The sequence below is a fragment of the Vicugna pacos genome, chromosome 9 (genome assembly GCF_048564905.1).
Source record: "Vicugna pacos chromosome 9, VicPac4, whole genome shotgun sequence".
In the NCBI taxonomy this organism is placed as follows: domain Eukaryota; kingdom Metazoa; phylum Chordata; class Mammalia; order Artiodactyla; family Camelidae; genus Vicugna; species Vicugna pacos.
In genome coordinates this window covers 215,387-231,479 of record NC_132995.1, presented here as the reverse complement: position 1 = coordinate 231,479, position 16,093 = coordinate 215,387, and the positions used below count along the sequence as shown (strand labels likewise).

The 16,093-nt window shown below is 54.5% G+C and overlaps 2 protein-coding genes across 5 annotated transcripts; both read right to left on the bottom strand.

The window, feature by feature from the left end:
* Positions 1 to 3,078: 3,078 nt before the first annotated feature.
* A1BG (alpha-1-B glycoprotein) lies at positions 3,079 to 7,218 on the bottom strand. 4 transcript variants are annotated; one of them, XM_015251545.3, is made up of 7 exons: positions 7,146 to 7,218; positions 6,784 to 7,059; positions 6,087 to 6,359; positions 5,519 to 5,815; positions 4,603 to 4,899; positions 3,518 to 3,805; positions 3,079 to 3,241 (listed from the first exon to the last, which is right to left on the bottom strand). In XM_015251545.3, the coding sequence occupies exons 1-7, from the start codon at positions 7,210 to 7,212 to the stop codon at positions 3,234 to 3,236; spliced, it is 1,506 nt and encodes a 501-aa protein (XP_015107031.2). In that variant the 5' UTR covers positions 7,213 to 7,218; the 3' UTR covers positions 3,079 to 3,233. The 4 variants fall into 4 exon arrangements, with proteins under 4 accessions (XP_015107031.2, XP_072822550.1, XP_031531956.2 ...); XM_072966449.1 differs by having other exon boundaries at positions 3,518 to 3,554; XM_031676096.2 differs by lacking the exon at positions 3,518 to 3,805.
* A 3,042-nt stretch (positions 7,219 to 10,260) lies between these two features.
* On the bottom strand, positions 10,261 to 16,093 carry ZSCAN22 (zinc finger and SCAN domain containing 22). Its single transcript, XM_072966469.1, has 4 exons — positions 16,000 to 16,093; positions 13,000 to 13,096; positions 12,353 to 12,469; positions 10,261 to 11,521 (listed from the first exon to the last, which is right to left on the bottom strand). The coding sequence occupies exons 3-4, from the start codon at positions 12,450 to 12,452 to the stop codon at positions 11,358 to 11,360; spliced, it is 264 nt and encodes an 87-aa protein (XP_072822570.1). The 5' UTR covers positions 12,453 to 12,469; positions 13,000 to 13,096; positions 16,000 to 16,093; the 3' UTR covers positions 10,261 to 11,357.

Here is a 16,093-nt window from a genome sequence, read left to right as displayed (position 1 = left end):
GGGACAAGGGGTTTGAGAGCCTAAGTGACCGGCCAAGCTTACACTGCCAGGGTAGGAGCACTTGGACTCGAGAGCATGTTCACACATGTCAGCAGTTTCAACGAGCACGCCTATACCCCGCAGACCACACCGAGCAAATACAATAGACTGGATTTCTGTCAGATCCATGCGTATGTTTTTTAGAAGAAACACACCTAAAACAAGGACACAGGAGAGTTGAGGACAAAGGAATAGAAAAGGATACCTGAGGCGGGCATGAAGCTGAAGAAAGCTGATGGAGCTGTGTTAATTTCAGACAAAATAGATGTTAATATGGAAAAGCACTGTTTTTTTTCCCCTTAACGGAGGTGCTAGGGAGTGAACCCAGGACATCCTGCACCCCAAGCACCCACTCTGCCAGTGAGCCACCCTCCAGAAAAGCATTGTTAAGGTCAAAAGATCGCTGTTTTTTTGAAAAAAGGAACAGTGCATTAGGATGATGTAATAGTTTGAAACCAGGCAGGTTATAACAGCCTTGTTATGGAACAGAATCACAATGAGAAACTGATGAAGCCATAAGTGTAGTTGGGAATGCAATCACATTCTTTGCAATGACAGTGGAAAGAATATTGAAGAAATAATGCTGGAAACTTTCCCAATCTGGCAGAAAGTATAAACTTACAGGTTCAGAAAGCTCAGTGAACCCAAAATAGCATAATCTCAAAGAAATCCATACCCAGACCCATCATAATCAACGCTGAAAACTAAAAACAAATTTTAAAATTTGGAAAACAGCCTGAGAAAAACTATCACAAAAAGATTGATACAAAAAGATAATAGATTTCTTACCAGAAATCATGAAGGCCACAGGGCAGAGAAAACATTTTTAAGTGCTGAAAAAAAGAACTGTCAGTCCAGAATTCTATATGCAATGAAAATACACTTCAAGAATGAAAGCAAAATACAGACATCCTTAAATGAAGCAAAAACTAAGACTGTTGCCAGCAGGCCTATTCTAAAAGAAATGCTAACTGAAGTTATTTTAGAAGGAAGGGACATGACAGCAGTTGGAAAATGAAAAGTAGTAGGTTGCATATATTTGATCTTTAAGATATGCGTGACTGTGGAAAGTGAAATTTATAACGTCGTCTGGGAGAGTTTCCAGTGTATGTTGATGTGGTATATATGACGACTGTAGCATAAAGAGCAGAGGGCATCAACGTGCAGTGATATATTTGAGATTTGTGCATTTTACTGTATATAAATTGTATCTTAAAGACGAACCATTAAGTAAAAAAAAAGTTTTCTTTATTAAAGAGGGAAGGGTAAAGAGACCTATATAGTGATAAAATTTCTACATTCCACTCTAAGTGGAAAAATATTAATTCTAAGAAGACTGTGAAGAGTTAAGTATGCATATTGTAATCCGTAGAGAAATCACCAAAGAACACTATACAAAGAGATCATCAAAAATTCAGTAGATGAATTAAAATGGAATCTGAGGGGAAAAAATCCAAAAGAAGGCAGGAAAGGGGAAACAGAGGGATAGCAGAAGGAACAAACAGAAAAGAAAAACGTGAACCAAAACCCAAGCGTTTCCATCATTACATGTAAGTGGTCTAAACATACCATTTAAAAGAATTTGCCAGAATGAATTTTTTAAAAAAGAAAATAAGAAACCCACGTTAAATATGATATAGGTAAGCTTAAAGTGAAAGAGTAAAGAAAGATAGAATACAAAACCATCAGAGAATGCTGCAGTGACTATATTAATATCATACCGAGTAGACTTCAGGATGAGGAAAGTAACCAGGGATAGAGAGAAATTACATGATAAAGGGCAAATTCACCAAGAAGACAACAGTTCCAAATATGTATACATCTAACAACAAAGCCTTAAAATACAGGAAATAAACACTGATAGAGCTGAAAGAAAATCATAGAGAAATTCACAATTATAGTTGGAGACTTCAACACCTCTCTCTACAGGATCCACAGAACAGAAAGACAGAAAATCAGTAAGGATACAAAAGAACAGAACAACCTCACCAACCAATTGGATGTAATTAATGAAGTTGCCAATAGCTGACCTTTTTTTTATCCACAAAGGAGTAATTTCCCATGATTTAAACTAACACAAACCTATTTTCAAGCCTAATATTAAGCTGTTACTAATGTTTCCGTCCAAAAGTCAACAATCTAAGTTTCCACCTGAAGTAAATGAAAAAGAACAAGTTATTTCAGCTGGATGTAGGAGTGGAATGGTAATGATACAAGTAGAGATTCACAAAATACAGAAGAGACAATACAAAATGAGCAGAGCCGAAAGGTAGGTAGTTCTTTGAAAAGATTGATATAATTGATAGCCCCCTAGCTACACTGACCAAGAGAGAGGGAGAAGGGTCTTAATCTCAGTCATGAAAGAGGTGACATCACTCCAGACCCTGCAGGCAGTAAAAGAATACAGGAATATTGTGAACAACTCTATGCCAATAATTCAGACCTCTCTGGTGAAATAGGCAAATTCCTTGAAAAACCACAGTTTATCAAACATTTGTTGGTTATGCTAACCTAATACACACTGTATGCCAGCACCTCAAGGGCCAAGCTCCAGGCAGGGCTGGGCAGTAGTCCAGCAGGGTGTCAGGCAGGGCCAAGGGGGCTCAGATTTAAGGGAAGTGGGAAAGAATGGAAAGACTCCCAACTCTTCCCACAGCTTCAAGCTTTGATGTGGGAACTGGCCTTCGGTTGGAGAGACAGTTGGGCACCACCAGTTGGTGGCCATTCGGACTGGGAGGACAGAACTAGAAAATGCAGCCTACAGACTGCCTCCCAGTTCAGTCAAGATTAGTCTGGAGCTTCAAGCTACCCTCCTGCCCACACCTGCTGGGGACTGGGCAGAGGTGACTGGGGAGTACGAGGCAGCTTACTGGATAACAGCAGAAGGGAGTCTTGAAAAATGTGGGCCAATCCTCGGCCTCCCCACCCCACTCTCAGGATCCGACCCAGAGCCTGTCTACCTTCAGGACACAGGATCTCAGATCTCAGCCCTGGGACTCCAGGCCCCCTGTACCAGAGTGCCATTGCCCAAAGACACAATTTAATGTCTGTCTTCACATTTATTAATTCCTGGGATGGATGAAGGAGAGCCATCCACTCCTCCCCCTAGGGCGAGTCCAGCTTCCAGCTGCAGCAAGAAGGATCAGAGTCAGACTGGAGAAAGGACTTCCCAACGATACGGTCTGCAACTGGGATCAGCTTCCTAGACAAATTTGACACAAGAGAAGTGGTAGGGGAAGGAGGCTTCTTGTGCCTGCCTTCCTGGTGAATCAGGGCAGACCTCACTGAGATCCCCTCAGGAAGGAAGTGGCTTGGTCAGCTGCCTGCCAACCCCACACATCCAGGCCCACTAACCAGGTTAGTGCTGGAAAGAGGTGCAGGGAAAGGGCACTCCTGGAGGAGGGCTCAGTCTGGGCAAAGCCTGGGAGCCGCAACCCAGCCCACCGAACTGAGCTCCCCTGGCCACCTGAAGCTTCACCTGCCACTTGGAGCTCCACCGGATCGCTGAGCTCGGACTGGAAAGGGTTGGGCCAGTAGGAGTGGTAGCGGCAGCTGTAGCTGCCGGTGTGTTGGGGGCCCACGTAGGTCAGCACAAGGTCGGCGGAGGGCTGGGCAGCCCACTGCCTTGTGGAAGCCTCCCCTTCGCCCACCCGCAGCAGCTCAAAGGTGACGTCGGGCACCTGGCCCTCGCAGCGCAGGACAGCATCGCGGCCCGGAGTCACGGCCCCCCTCCACAGGGGCCGGAGCTGCGGCTTGGGCAAGGGTCCTGGGCGAGCAGCCGGATGGGTCTGGTGAGGTCCCTCACCCCAGGCAGCAGCTGTCCAGCCCCCGCCGCCTGCCTGTTCCCCACTCCAGCCCAGGCTGCTGGCCTCCCACTGGTCACTGCACTGGAACTGTGTGTCTCCGCCTCACCCCCCCCCAGCACCTGTTGAGTCCCCAGGCCCGGGTCTACCCTGTGACTTCCTGGGGTCCCCAGCGTCCCGCACTCAGGGTTAGGGTGAGGGTTAGGGACAGGACAGGTGAGGGGAAGGAAGACAGGATGCAGAGGGCTCAGCCCAGTCAGTGGTCTGGAGGTAGGACCTGTGCCCAGGGGCCTGCCTGGTTTCTGCCCCCAGGACACGTGGGTGAGGAAATCAGGAACACATAGACCCCAGGGACAGCGGGGCTCCTGGAAAATTACACCTCCACTCTCCACCATGGGGACGTGGGCCCCGGCAGGAGTTCGGGTCACAGTCTGACAGCGACCGACAGGGGTGTCGCACAGGAAGACTAAGGCACGAGCCAGTGCAAAGCCGTTAGGGATGTGAACCCATGGTCCAGCCTCCACGATCTCCACCAAAGCGCTACCCGCAGCCGACGTGCTCACGTCGGTGGGAAATAAGCCGAAATGCAGGGCGCCCCCAGGACCCTCGGCGGCAGACCTCCTACTCCCCTAAGGAGCCGGCTCTGCGGGCAGGGCCGAGGCCCAGAGCGCTTTCCTTTGGCATTCCTCCGGGACGGGCCGGCACCCTCGTTTTGCGCACAGGTGGAAGGAGGTTTCGGGCCGCCGGGCCTACCGCTCACCGTCCACGCGCAGCTCCACGCGGGCGCTGGGCGCGGACCCCGCGAAGGGCGGCGCCGTGTCTGTGTAGATGCAGCTGTAGTTGGCGGAGTCGACCACAGAGACATCGTGCAGCTCAAAGTGGGCCTTGGTCCCCGCGGGGCTCAAGAGACTGTGCACCTGGCGCCTGCCCGCATTCTCGCGCACCAGGGCGAAGCGCACGCCGGTGCGGGGTGCCCAGCACCGCAGCTGCACCAGCGTGCCGGGCTTAGGGCTCAGAACCGCGGGCTCAGCCGATAGCTCCGGCGCTGGGAGCGTCCCTGCAGGGAGGACTCGGGCTAAGCCGGCTCCAGGGAAGGATCCAGCCTCGCAGCCCTTGGCCAGGCTGAGCCTTCTGCCGAAGAGTCTGCTCCCTCCCGGGCGGCCCGCCGGGACCGCCCGGCATAAAACTGAATCAGCCTCCCGACCTCCTGGTCCCTGTCCTCTGTGGACGCTCACACACACTCCTACACTATTCCTTATTAATTTCAATGCCCGTAAAAACAGACAGGGATGAGGTTATGCCTGTCCGAAGAGCACCCGCACCCACTATGATGGTCGGCATCCTCTCCTAGAGTTTACACCTCTGGTCTGAGTCCCTGGTGGGTCCTGCAACCCCACCCTGGCCACCCTCAACAGAGAGCCCTCAGCATCCACCCAGACCCCGAAGGCAGGAGGGGGCCCTGGGCAGGTAATGCCTGCATGGCCCAGGTCAGATTTGCATATTGACCTGACTATTCATTGTGGGGCCAAGAGGCTAGGCTCATTGTTCCATCCTCAGTTGGGGAAACTGAGGCCTGGCAGATGAGCCAGGATTTAGCTCTGCAGTGACAGATCCTTCCCTGCTCTCTCCTCTGGCTGCCGCCTTCCCAGCCCCGCTACCACATTCCCCAGGCTCACCGTCACTCAGAACCAGCTCAGCCGGCGCGCTGTCCAAGGACCAGGGCATTAGCTCACCATGCAGCCGGTAGCGACAGGTGTAGACGTGGCTGTCCCCCAGGGCCAGCTTGTCCAGGTGGAAGAAGATACGGTCTGGGCTGGTACTGGACATGGGTACCTGCAGCACCTCCTCACCCCGCCGCAGCTGGAAGTCCACACCGCTCAGGGGCGCCACACAGGTGAGGGTTGCGGGCGAGCCCGGGCGCAGGACCTCAGAGGACTCCCTTTCGAGAGTCAGCGTGGGTGGTGGCAGCCTGGCTGCAAGTCAGGGAGGGTCACTGGAGGGGCCAGAGTCCCAGACACCCCTGCTGTGGGGCCATTCCTTAAAAAAGCTGCAGTCAGCCCAGCCTCCAGACCTTTGCCCCAGGAACACCCTTCCTACTGGCAAACGCCAGGCAACTGTGTGGCCCCTGTTTCCAAACCCGGTCCTGGGCAGGCGTATTAGGAGTTTGGGGTCAGGGTAAACACAGCTCTGTCCTCCAGGAGCCTCCTCCCCCAGGAAGCCCTCTGGGATGGCCCCCACACTCACCCAGCTCCTCTATGGTCACAGTGGCACTGGGTTCAGAGAGGGCACCTGCTGCATGGATCCGGTAGCTGCAGCTGTAGTTGCCAGCCCGGTGGACTGAGAAGGTTGCCTGCATAGCCTTTGGGGCCTCAGCCACCTCCAGAAACTGGTCATCGCCTTCCCGCCTCAGCAGGAAGGTTACACCCCGAAGCCCCCCAAGGCACAGCAGTGTCGTGTTCAGGCCCATTGTGATCCAGGAGACCGTCTCAGTTGAGAGCAAGGGTGGGGGCAGGGGCTCTGCGAGTGGAGCACAGGTCATGGGTGGTTCTGCATGCCTTGGGAGATGTGGGGGTCCAGGCAGACCTGGATCTCCACACTCCTAGAAATGTGAGGGAGCCAGGAGATGGAGGCAGGGACAGGCCGAGACAGGGGACTACAAGAGGAGACATGTTCAGGGCCCTACTGTGCCCCAGGCCTGCCCTAAGCACTTCCTAGGGATTCAGACACTTACTCTTCACGACCTTCTAGGGTCAGTACAAACATCATCCTCATTTTACTGATGGGGCAGCTGAGGCTCAGAGATGTCACCTGACTTGCCCAAGGCCACCAGCTGCTCTGGGAGTGGGGCAGGAGGAGGACAAGGAGACTGAGGAGTGGAGGACAGGAGGCCTCTCCAGCAGCCTCTCCCCTGACTGTCCAGGCCAGTTAGCGCTCCACTCACCTGTTCCAGTCAACTCCACCAGGTTGCTGAGCCCCATCCACCTGCCGTCTGTGCTGTAGCGGCAGCGGTAGAGGCCCTGGGTGTCATTGATTACTGCTCCTAGTGGGAACCGGTGCTCAAAGGCAGGTGAGTCCAGGTGCACTGGCTCCTGGGCCACCCCATCCTTCAACAGCTGGAACTCCTGCGTCCTCAGGACACTCTGGCATGTCAGTGTCACAATGGCCCCGGGTTCCAGGAGGGACTCGGCCTCTGCCCATAGGTTGGCCCTTGTGTCAACTGCACGAGTGGGGACAGTGGTCAGCTGGGCGCCCAAACAGGGCCTCACCCTGCAGTGTCCACCACACCCGGGCCGGCCCACTTACTTAGGACTGCCTCCTCCGTCACTCTGCCCAGGGCGAGGCCTGCGGAGACCCACCTGTGAGGCCCCATGCTGTTCCTTCCTGCCCCCATCCTACCCCCGGGGGCCCCAGACCTGACGCCTCACCCCAGAGCAGTAGGAAAGCGGCCCGTGCGGACATAGTCAGCCTCACTTCAGCCCCAGGAGTGTCTGTCCGGTTATAAGGCTGGGGGGGGCGGTGCCGGCCACTGACCTCTCTGTTTGTTTGTCCTTCCCGGAAAGTGGGCCTCCAGGGGGTCAGGACAAAGGGCGAGCCACAGCCTCAGGAGTCTCCATTACAGTAATCAATAACTGCATGATGAATAAACTAAGTTAATAATAAAGAATAAAAATAACTGAATGATCTAATGATAGCAAACAATAACAAATGAAGACAATTGACAATAAATAATAAAATGATTTAGGTAAAAAAATAAGTACAATTTCAAAAAAATAAAATGAATACTAAAACAGGTAATGTAATAAATAATAACAAATAAACTTAAGCAATAGAATGGAATCATAGTTAACAAATAAAATTACCCATAAATAAGATGATTAAAGTGAAAATAATAAATTACTTCATAGTGAAATGATAAAACACTAAATATTAAAAATAATACAATGAATGACAAACTAATAGTAAACTAAAATAATACATATTAGGAACAGTATAATAAATAAATACATTAAAGTAATAAATATTTAAATTGTTTATAAATAATAATTAATAATTGATGATAAAATAATAATAGGGGGACGGGTATAGCTCAGTGGTAGAGTGTGTGCCTAGCATGCACAAGTTTCGGAGTTTAGTCCCAGTACCGCCAATAAAAATAAATAAAAACCTAATTACCTCCCCCACAAAAATAATAAAAATAATTAAAAGTAACAATAAATAAAATAATAAAATTGAGGCACCCACTGCTGTGGCGTTCACAGTGTCCTGCTCGTGGACATGGACAACAGGTGGTGTGACTGTCACTCCCGTGTTAGGTGGGAAGGAAGGGAGCCTCACCTGCGCATTTACACCGTGGGCAGCAGGAACGAGGGGGTAATAGGAGTTTTTTAACCCAAGAGGGGCTGCTTCAGCTAGGGAGGGAGGTTGAGGATGACCTTGGGGGTTTGAAGGAGTCTTCTCACCTTCACAGCTACAGATCCATCAAATTCTTTTTTCTACCAATAAGCAAGGACCATGTGAATCCCCTCATTTTTGCTTGATGGGGACAACAGTACACCTTCCCAACTCGCCTCAAAACTGGCAGCTCAACTTCCTTATCCTGTTGCTATCCTGACCTCCCCCAGAACATTACACCCACCCCTTGGAAGACAGAGAGCACCAGGTAGCAGAGACACTCAGTGATGAAGTGAGTCCGATGTGTCCTCCTTGGTGGAGGGCCTCGGGACGGCGAACCTGTCAGGACACCCCCTCGAAGGAGAAGACCAACTGCTGCAGCCAGCACTGTCCGCCAGCCAGAGAGAGAAGTGGACTTTCTACAGGAACCACAGAGGCCCGGATTCTGGACACAGCATATCCGCCTCAGTGTGCTGCTCCAATCCATTCACCAGCTGCAGTTGGGGGTGAGTGTGGGCGGCGCAGAACGAGGGGAGTCCATGTGGCAGGTCCTGATGCAAAGTAGGCTGCCCTCCACTTGGGCCCTACTTCCCAGAGGACCCAGCGGTGCCACTGAACAGTCCCCATGTGCCTGGCAGTGAGGCTGCTGTGTTGAGCCTCTGATGAACCCAAACAACATAATGCAGGACCCAAGGTTTTCAGGGCAAAGGTGTCTCTCCTGCACCCTCCTCTCTAGTTCCAGCAACAGCCACAGTGGCCTTCTCAGAGTCCAAGATCCTCGGCTCTGGTAAGCCCCATCCCTTTTGTACACCCAGCCCTGGAGGTGGAGCTGCTCTTCTTGTGAATCTCTGGATTCTCGTGATTCTGCGTATTCTTTCAGTCTAATAAAGCCAAGTAGCCAATTCTCTTAAAATACCTAGTGAGGGTCACTTATTTGACTGCCCCTTGCCCGAGACAGCCCCTTCTGTCCCATGTCCCACCCATCACACAGGCCACATGCTCCAGCCCACCTGGTCGGGGCGATGTGCTAGTGTGCAGGTCACTGGAGCTGTCTACATCAGCCTCATCTCCCGTCACCCGCCGCCAGCCCCAGGCCTCCCAGCTCTGCCGCCGGGGTGCGGGTGGAGGAGCACCTGCAAAGTGCCAGGTGTAGCACCTGGTGCTCAGTGATCCTTGCTACCATCCTACTCCCCTGCCAGGCAGCTACGTGGGACCTAAGGGCTGAGTCCTCAGGCTAATCCTGGTCCTGTGTGGGGCTCCACTCGGGAGGCAGGATGAGAAGGGACTTGCTGAGCTAGGAAGGCAGGGTTGGAGCTCCATGCCTTCCCTCTCCCTGCTGCTCTCTCAAGCTCCTGCTGGAGCTGCTGATCTTGGTCAAGGAGACCTTGGAGCAGGAGGAAGTACAGCACACCCAGCCGTGCAAGGAAGGTCCCTGATGTGGGGGTGGGGGAGCAAGACTGAGAAACACACAGACTCCAGGGGGGACCCTGGAGCAGGCCCCAACAGTTCTGACCTGGGAAGAGAGAAGGGGTGAGGGGGCGATGCCAGCGACGTGGTCTTGGGTAGAGTGAGCATGCGGGGGCTGGTTCCCCCACCAGACACAGATGCCCCCGCACACCTTCCAGAGCGGGTAGAGCAGGTGGCTGCCCTCAGCGACGGCAGTGCTGTGGCAGCAGCCCAGGGGCGGGGAGTGGATGCAGAGAAAGTTGTCCAGGGTGGAGAGCGGGGCAGGTTGTCGGCTCCGCCCTCGCCCCCATCCACCACTGCTTCCCAGAGCCCTGAAACCGCTCAGCCCCAGCGCATGGCAATTCCCAGATCCACTCCTTCCTGGGGAGGCGAAGGCGAGCCCTGCTCCCCGAGGCTCGGCCCCTCCCCCTGCCAGCATCGAATCCCTCAGGCAGTCTTGCCTGGGCTGTTTTTCCTGAAGGAAATGAGTCAGTCCTGCTCTCTCAACGAGCGCAGGACGCGTGGACTGTGCCAGCCCAAGGTGTGTGGACGCGATGCCGCGTCTCTAAGGAACCTGAAGTGTTTCAGGCTGCTGGGATTTATCTTTTAGAAACGGACTCTCAGCCCCAACTGTGGAGGAAGGAATGGGGGTACAGGCAGCAGCTGAGAGCTGAGCATGCTGGGACCCCCCCCCCACATACACACATCCTCTCCTTTGCCCACCAGAGTCCTCAGAGCAAATCCTCTGACCTTCTGGCTCTTGGCTGAAGACAAAAAGTCCTGTGTAACCTCGAATCCAGAGGTGGAGGGGAGGGGTCTCATCTAGCCCTCGTTCCTGGGGAGCCCGCAATTCTCGCCCGTCTCTGCACAGCTTCCAGGACCGAAATTCACCGCCTTCAGCCTGTGAGCCACCTCCCCGCCACACGTGTCCACAGCCAGGCCCCAGGGGGTCACCACTGGGGCTGCCTTCTTAGGGACCGTTTTTCCAGCCGTGATCTTCTGCACCCGTGGCCGCTGCGCCAACTCTCCCAGCACGTGAAGCCCACCCAAGCTGGCCTGCAGACGGCTCATCCCCATCCATTGGTGGCCGGGTCTCCAGCTGCGCGGGCCACCAAACTGACCCGCCCTCTCGCTCAGGGCACAGCGCTGCCCGCGTGCCGCTTCTGATGCTTGTTGAGGTTGGAGCGGTGGCTGAAGGCGCGGCCGCACCGGCTGCAGGCGTAAGGCCGCTCCGTGGTGTGCGTACGCCGGTGGCTCACCAGCTCCGAGTGGTGCACGAAGGCTTTGCCGCAGTAGATGCAGACGAAGGGTTTCTCGCCGGAGTGCGGGCGCTGGTGCTGGCGCAGCTCGGAGCTGCCGCGGAAGTCCTTGCCGCAGTCGGCGCACGCGAGGAGCCGCTCACTAGTGTGAGCACGCCGGTGGTGAGCCAGCCCCGAGCTGCCCCTGAAGGCCTTGCCGCACTGGGCGCACTGGAAGGGCCGCTCGCCTGTGTGTGCGCGCTGGTGCTGCAGGAGCTGCGAGCTCTCGAGGAACCTCTTGCCGCAGCTGGTGCAGGCGAAGGGCTTCTGGCCGCTGTGTGTGTGCCGGTGCTGCTGCAGGCCGGCCGCGCGCAGGAAGACCTTGCCGCAGTCGGGGCAAGGTGCACCCGCGCGCCTGCGTGGATCTTCAGGTGCTCGGTCAGCTTGGAACTCTGGCTGAAGGCCTCTTCGCAGTCCGGGCACTCATAGGGCCTCTCGCCCGTGTGGATACGACGGTGCTGGCTGAGGCTGGAGCTCCAGGCGAAGGCCTTGCCGCACTCTGCGCGTGTAGGGCTTCTCTCCCGTGTGCACGCGCCGGCGCTGCTGCAGGTAGAAGCTCTGGCTGAAGGTCTTGCCACACTCGCCACACCAGCAGCCCCGCTCCCCAGGGAGAGGCAAGGGGAAGGGCAGCAGGTCATCGGGGATACGGCTGGGCCTGGCCCCATCGATCCTGCAGTCTGCGGGCTCCAGCTCCCCTCCCAGGGCCCCTCGGTCTGCTGTCGCCCCCAGCGTGGCATGCTGCGAAGTGTCCTCTGCCTCCCGCAGGGCCTCTGCGGAGTCTTCCCAGGCCCCCAGGCCTCCAGAAGCTGCCCCCGCGGAGGGGTTTGTGGTGTCAGTCTTCAGCAAACTCTCGGGGGCATCGCCTTCCCCTGGAGCCACCCGTCAGGCGTGCTGACTTGGGGTCCCCACCTCGCCTCTGGGATTTGAAACTGGAAAGAGAAAAAGCTAAAAGCCTGAGACAACCCAAAGACCCATAGGGAGTGGCGCAGAGGGGCCTGGTGGTCTCAGGAAGGGTGTGACTGCCGCTGCTATGAGGCAGGGGCCACTGGACAGAGGCATGGCCGGCCATCACCCCCACCTTTCTCTGAGCTGGCCTTGGACAGCCCTGTCCTCTCCTCAGCCTAGAACAGAAGACGTGGCAGGTGGGGCCGCAGATGCCAGATTTCCTGGGTAGAGGCAGTGTCTGAGGTAACTCTGAGTCAGACCCTAACCCTGCTGGGTGTGGGTAGCCTGGGCCTGTGACTGAGGGACCCTGGGAGACCTCGTGTCTGCCTGGCCTGTGCCATTCACACAGCCCCTCACCAGACTGGGCAGAAGGGTGCTGGGGGTGGGGGTGCCAGCACTGTGGAAAGACTCAGAAGCCGCCCACCTCACCTGTGCCAGCCTTGCTTAGGGCCTGGGGCTCCATCTCAGCACAGGGCAGGTCCAGGGCCTTGCTCTCATCCCCTAGCTCCACCTTGGGGTCATCAAGCATCAGGTTGGTGGGGACACCTGTTTGTGAGGACGCAGGTGGACCTGGCCATTTATGGAAACATTGGATATGAACTGCCCTCCTCCAAGAGGCTCGAGGTGACCACTGTGTCCATCTTCCTTGGTCACCTTACCCCAGCCCTGAACCCTCGGCAGCCCCTGCCACCCAACAGGCAGCCTGGCCAGAGACAGAGGAATCTCAGTGGCTGCCAGGCAATGTTAGGCCACTTCGGGCCTCTGCTTGGGTCCAGCCAGGCTGACCCAGCTGCCTGAACCCAGGACGTGGGGCAGCCATGGGGCAGCTGTGCAGCCAGATCCCTCGGGACACAAGCCAAGGGTGGGGGTGGGGAGGCCACACATCCAGTTTGTCTCGCAGCTGGCAGAACCCTCCCCACTTGCCCCTGACCTCCCTTTTGTGGAGCCCCAAGCCCAGCCAGCTGGCTCATTCTGCTTACATTGGAGCCATTAAAGATCCCAGAGGTTCCAGTCCACTCACTTCTGGGCCCAGCCCCCAGGGACACCCGACATCCCCAGGCTGGTGGATGCTGTACCTGGAACAGGGGCCCAGAAAGGGTTTGGACTCGCCTCCTGATCCTCTCTCTGCTCTGTCTTAGGGACCAGCACCTCCTGTGGCCAGGGGGCTGGGACCTGGGGACAGGAAGACAGGCAAGGCAGGCTGAGTGTTGGGCCCTGTAGCTCCATGGAGGAAAAGAGGGGCAGGTGGCGGTGCCCTCCATCTTTCTGGGTGCCCACCCCCACCTCCCCACGCTCTGAGGGCAAACACAGGTTAGCATCTGTCAGACTCTGAGCTGAGACACAAAGCTCTCACCGTCACTCCCCACCAGCACCCCTGCCACACCAGTCCGGGCAGGGCTTTGAGCCAGGCTGGGTAGCCCTCACCTGGAGTCCTGGCCTACCTGACTTCTGTTGCAGCCCCTCAACCAGGGCAGCGGCTTCCTCAGGGCTGCTTGGCTGCTGGCCCTGCACCCAGGCCTGGATCTCATGGATCCTGCTGCCTGGCCAGGGCCTCATGGGACCCCTTGACTTCCTTGTAACAGAACCCCTAGAAGCGCTGACCAGGGATCTTGGGGCTGGGCTCACCCCCCACCGGAGCTGGTGTGCTCTGGGAGACCCAGGGGGCGTGGGCAGATGCCTTGCTCATCTGGGCAGCCATCACGTGCCCTGCCAGGCAGAGCAGGACAGTCACATGGTCCAGGGCACTTCCTCTGGACCTAGAGACACAAAGGTGAGCCTGTGAGCAGAGGGAGGCCATGAAGGCACCTCCCTAGAGTCCTCTGAGAGGTAGTGGCGTCTACAGGCCTGGGTGCTTGTGTCTGTGTATCCACAAGTCAAGGAGTGCTTGTGTCAGCCTGTGTGTCCAGGTGTCTGAGGGATACACATCTGTGGTCACCTGTGCCATCCCCTCCCCTCTCCCTGTTCTCCGGGTCCTCTGCCCTGGCTTCTTCAACTGCTTGGTTCCACACGGAACACTCTAGGCACAGCCAGACTTGACCAGCAGATGGATCTGCTGGACTGTCCCACTTCCACTGCATTTTTAAAAAATGTGAATTAGTTGCCAACATTAAAAAGTAATCAGATGCTGGTGGGAATGTAAAATGGTGCAGCCTATGTGGAAAACACTCTGTGGGTCCTCAAGTGGTTAAACATAGTTACCACACAACTCAGCAATTCCACTCTTAGTTGTCAATCCAAGAAAAATAAAAATGTGTCTGTGCAAAAACTTGCACACGAATGAAATAGCAGCATTATTTATAATAGCCAGTAGGTGGAAACATGCCAAATGTCCATCAACTGATGGATGGATGGATAAACAAAATGTGGCCTATACATATGATGGAATATTATTCTTCATTAAAAGGAATGAAGAATTGATATATCCCTCAAGATGTGTGAACCTTGCAAATATTATGCTAAGTGAAAGAATCTAGGCACAAAAGACTTCCTGTTGTAAGATTCTGTTTATCTGAAATGTCCAGGATAGGCAAATCTGTAAGAAACAGAAAGTAGATTGGTGGGTGCGTGGAGTGGAGGAGGAGGGACAGGGAATTTGGGTACAGATATGGAGTTTCTTTAGGGGTGATGAAATCACCTAGAATTAGACAGTGGCAATGGTTACACAAGTCTGTGAATATGCTAATGACCACCAAATTGTACACTTTAAAATAGTGAGTTTTATGGTATGGAATTTATTTTTAAAAGAAAGTCATCAGCCAAATCCAAAAAGTTACTCATTATATAGTTTCATTTATGTAACATTCTTGAAATGATAAAATTGTAGAAAAAGAAAACAGATTACTAGTTACCAAGGGTTAAAGAGGGGGTGGAGTAAGGAGGGGGAGTGAGTGTGGCTATAAAAGGGCAACTTGAGGAATCCATGTGGTGATGGAAATAGTCAGTATCTTGACTATCAATCTGAATAACTTGTTGTAATTGGTACTATAGTTTTGCAAGATGTGACCATTGGATAAAGCTGGGTAAACAGCACATAAGCTCTCTTTATATTATTTCTAACAGCATGTGAATTTATAATGATCTCAAATTGAAAGTTTCATTTTATTATTTGTTTTTTAAACTTTTTTTTCCCAACGTTTTTATTGGAGGGGAAGGTAACTTAGGTTTATTTATTATTTGTTTTTTTAAACAGAGGTACTGAGGATTGAACCCAGGACCTTGTGCATACTAGGCATGCACTCTACCACTGAGTTTTACCCTCCCCGGGAAAGTTTCACTTTAAAAAAGAGTCATCAGAATTCAAAAAAAAATTCCGTTTTTGTGTCTGGAAAGACATGTTTCTGAGGATGGATCCTGGAAAAGCTGCCCGACACGCTACCCTTCTAACAGGGCCTCCCTGCCTGGAGTCAGCCCGGTCTTAGGGTAGCATCCAAATCCCTCATGGTCCTTCCCGTCTGCCGTCACCACTCTGCCCTCCCTACCTGTGCCCCTTTCTGCCTGAAAGACTTGTCCTCCAATTTGACACCCTGAATGCCTACTCACTACGCGATGTGCAGGCCACAGGTCAGAGGCCACCTCCCCCGTGGGGCCCTGGCTCCCACGCCCACAAGGGGCTCTCGTCTGAGGGGTCACAGGTTCCTGTCATTCATTCATTCAGGTGAAGCCTGGGCTGGGCTCGGAGCACAGCAGGCAGGTCGGGGTGGGGGCTGGATGCTGGGGGGCAGGGGAAGCAGCGCGAGAAGAGGTTTGAGTGAATGAATGAATGAATGAGTGAATGAATGGATGGATGGAAGGGAGCTGATGGCGCAGCCCAGGCACCAAGGGCGGAACCACAAAGCAGAGTCCCAGCAGCAGCCGAGTCGGCGTCGCCGCGTGGACACACCGCAGTGGCGCTAGCGCACTGCCGCCCGGACCCCGGGAGCACCGAACCACTCCCGGTCACACTGGGCGGCACGGAGATCCCTCTATGCGTGGTTCCAGGGCGTGCCACGCTCGGTCCTACCCAGGGCGGCGGGGGCGGTGGGAGGCACAGGCGCGGGTCCGAGCCGGGCTGGACGGCGGCCACCCGCCCAACTCACCGTCCTTGGCCCGCCTGGTGTCCACCTGCGCGGGTCCGGCGAGGACAGGTACCGGACCAGCGCCCGGGCTCGGGCGGGTTGGGGGCGGGGGGCG

Excerpts from the sequence above, each read along its gene's own strand:
- A1BG (XM_015251545.3), bottom strand. The coding sequence starts at position 7,212 with ATGGGGCCTCACAGGTGGGTCTCCGCAGGCCTCGCCCTGGGCAGAGTG. Across the intron at positions 6,360-6,783 it reads GGTGGAGTTGACTGGAACAG|AGCCCCTGCCCCCACCCTTG; the intron begins GTGAGTGGAGCG and ends CTCCACTCGCAG. Across the intron at positions 4,900-5,518 it reads TGAGCTGGTTCTGAGTGACG|GGACGCTCCCAGCGCCGGAG; the intron begins GTGAGCCTGGGG and ends TCCTCCCTGCAG.
- ZSCAN22 (XM_072966469.1), bottom strand. The coding sequence starts at position 12,452 with ATGCTTGATGACCCCAAGGTGGAGCTAGGGGATGAGAGCAAGGCCCTG. Across the intron at positions 11,522-12,352 it reads CCTAAGCAAGGCTGGCACAG|CAGCGCCGGCGCGTGCACAC; the intron begins GTGAGGTGGGCG and ends TTCTACCTGCAG.